The 2,152-nt window shown below is 57.0% G+C and overlaps 1 protein-coding gene across 1 annotated transcript in view; it reads left to right on the top strand.

Annotated features, from left to right (window-relative positions):
• Nucleotides 1–768: 768 nt before the first annotated feature.
• USP19 (ubiquitin specific peptidase 19) overlaps nucleotides 769–2,152 on the top strand; it is a gene marked incomplete at both ends in the record, with an annotated part of 9,732 nt that continues 8,348 nt past the window's right edge. Inside the window, 3 exon segments of the mRNA XM_009875704.1 lie at nucleotides 769–897; nucleotides 1,464–1,597; nucleotides 1,908–2,147. Coding sequence (XP_009874006.1) covers nucleotides 769–897; nucleotides 1,464–1,597; nucleotides 1,908–2,147 — 503 coding nt within the window.

Here is a 2,152-nt window from a genome sequence, read left to right as displayed (position 1 = left end):
TCACCTAGTGTGTGCTGTTGACTGGCTTCTGCCTCAGTCCAGACCTGTTCTGAGGCCAGAGCAGGACATTCTAGTGCCACAGAGGGTGGAACAGACGTGACTGAAATTCAGGTGCTTGAAATGACCTTTGTGCCTTGAAGACTTGAGGAGAGCACAGGGCCTGACCTGGAGCCTGGCAGGCACCCGATGGAGGTGCTGCCTGCAGCGGAGTGATGCTGCTGCATTGTTTCTTCCCCAGGCGCAGCGCTTTTGCCCGGCTGGTGAGCCTGCCCTTGTTTCAGGCATGTTACTGTGCTCACCTGGCAGAAGTACAGGGCTTTGGTGATTGCAGCTGGTCCGCTTGATTTGCATATGTGAAGGGGAAGTGGCAATCTCTGACTGTGGTCAGAGTCTGCTTGGATCCCCCCCGAGTAATTCTGTGGCTTCCCCATTCTCTGGGAAAGCAGCAATTGCTTTGTAGTTGGCAGGAGCCACCCCTTCTTCCCAGCTGCCGCTGCTGCACGTGATGTTGCCGAGAGCAGTGCTGCCTTTCTGATCTGTCTGGTTCCCACCGGGGGGTTCACCTACCCTTAGGCAACACGTGCCCATGTTTGTGGCCTGTCTGATGAGAGCGGGTTGCGAGCACCCTGTTTAATTGGCACGATCTGTGTCCCCCGTGTTGACCTCCTTGAATTGAGCATGCACTCTGGCTGGCACCCCCCAGCCAAGGAGGGGGTGCTGCAGACTCATGCCCCAGCGAGTGGGTGACTCTTCCCTTCCTCTTCCTAGAGCTGCTGCTGGACTGGAAGCAGAACGCTGACGAGATCATCGTCAAACTGAACTTGGGTAGTGGAGCTCTGAAGGTGGAAGATGTGAAGGCTGCTTTTACTGACACGGACTGTGTGGTCAATCTACCAGGTATGGGGAACAGAGCAGCTAGTGCAGGCATTTCTCCAGCAAGGCTTGGCACAGCTTTGGGCTAGACATGGAGCTGATCCAGACGGGCATAAAACCTTTCCTTCAGAGGCAATGCCCTGCTGTCAGATGGCACACGTTCAGCCAGCAGGCAGGGCCGATATGAGAGAAGTGTAGAAGAATCGGGAGTGTAGAGCTGGGGAGGGCAGGAGCTGGTCTCTGCACCAAATGAAGAAGTGCCCACTGCTGCACCAGTTGCGTCTCTGTTCCTTGCTGGCTGGGATGACTGAGTCAGCCCTGGGTATCCCTTGGAAAAGTGACTGTGCCCCTGAGGGCAGGGAGACCCGGGGCCTTCTTTCTGGGAAGGAGGCCAGCCAGATGTACAAAGCAAATCCAGGAAAGCTGGCTGAAGCCTTGAAGGCTCCTGGGGTATGGTGGCAGCCTGCCTGCAGCCTCCTTGGCTCTGGATGAGAGCTCTCTTGATCCTTGGGGCAGGTGAAAGGGGGCTGTGGGTTAGGTGACAACTGCCTGGAGTGCTGCCTGAGGTGCCAGTCCCACTCTGCTTGCAGACGGGCGCCAGTGGAGCTGTCAGTTCTACGAGGAGATTGAGGGCTCCTGCAGCAAGATCCAGTGCAAGAAGGGCAACTTCCTACATCTTGTGCTTCAGAAGAAGATCCCACTCCATACCTGGACTTCTCTTCTGGTAAGGAGGGAAGGATCTGCCTTTTGAGGGAGATTATGGAGCCTGGGCAAGCTTGGATGAGGGTTTCACTCCCTACTCTTGAGCTGCCCAGGGAGCAATGTGGGCGCATCCTGCTGCGTGAGGGCAGTGAGCCCACTGCTTCTGCTTAGGCAAGAGGGTGTCGTCGTACCCCTGTTTCCATATGTCATGTAGCCTCCAGGTTCTGGAGCAGAGTCATGGCATGCTCTGGGAAGGGGGAGTGAGGATGAGGGAGAGAGCATGAGAAGTGCTACTAACTGGATACCTTCCCATTCTGCACTGCTTTTCACAGAAGAGAAGGAAAGATGGATCCAAAGAACTGTCCAAAGGGGCCACGTGCTGGGAGAACGGGAAGGAGAGGGCTGCTTCTGCAGAACTGGCCCCTGAAGAGCCAAGGGCTGAAGGTGCAGAACCGCTGAGGTCCCGGCGGGAGCCCTCCCACCCCAAGCGCGCTCCAGGAAGAGGCGAGGTCCTGGGAGGGAAAAGCCCGGCCAGCCCAGGGACGCAGAGAGGCCCCAGAGCCAAGCGGGCAGTATA

Source organism: Apaloderma vittatum, unplaced genomic scaffold, assembly GCF_000703405.1.
Source record: "Apaloderma vittatum isolate BGI_N311 unplaced genomic scaffold, ASM70340v1 scaffold31228, whole genome shotgun sequence".
Taxonomy (NCBI): domain Eukaryota; kingdom Metazoa; phylum Chordata; class Aves; order Trogoniformes; family Trogonidae; genus Apaloderma; species Apaloderma vittatum.
This window is presented reverse-complemented; position numbering and strand designations above follow the sequence as displayed.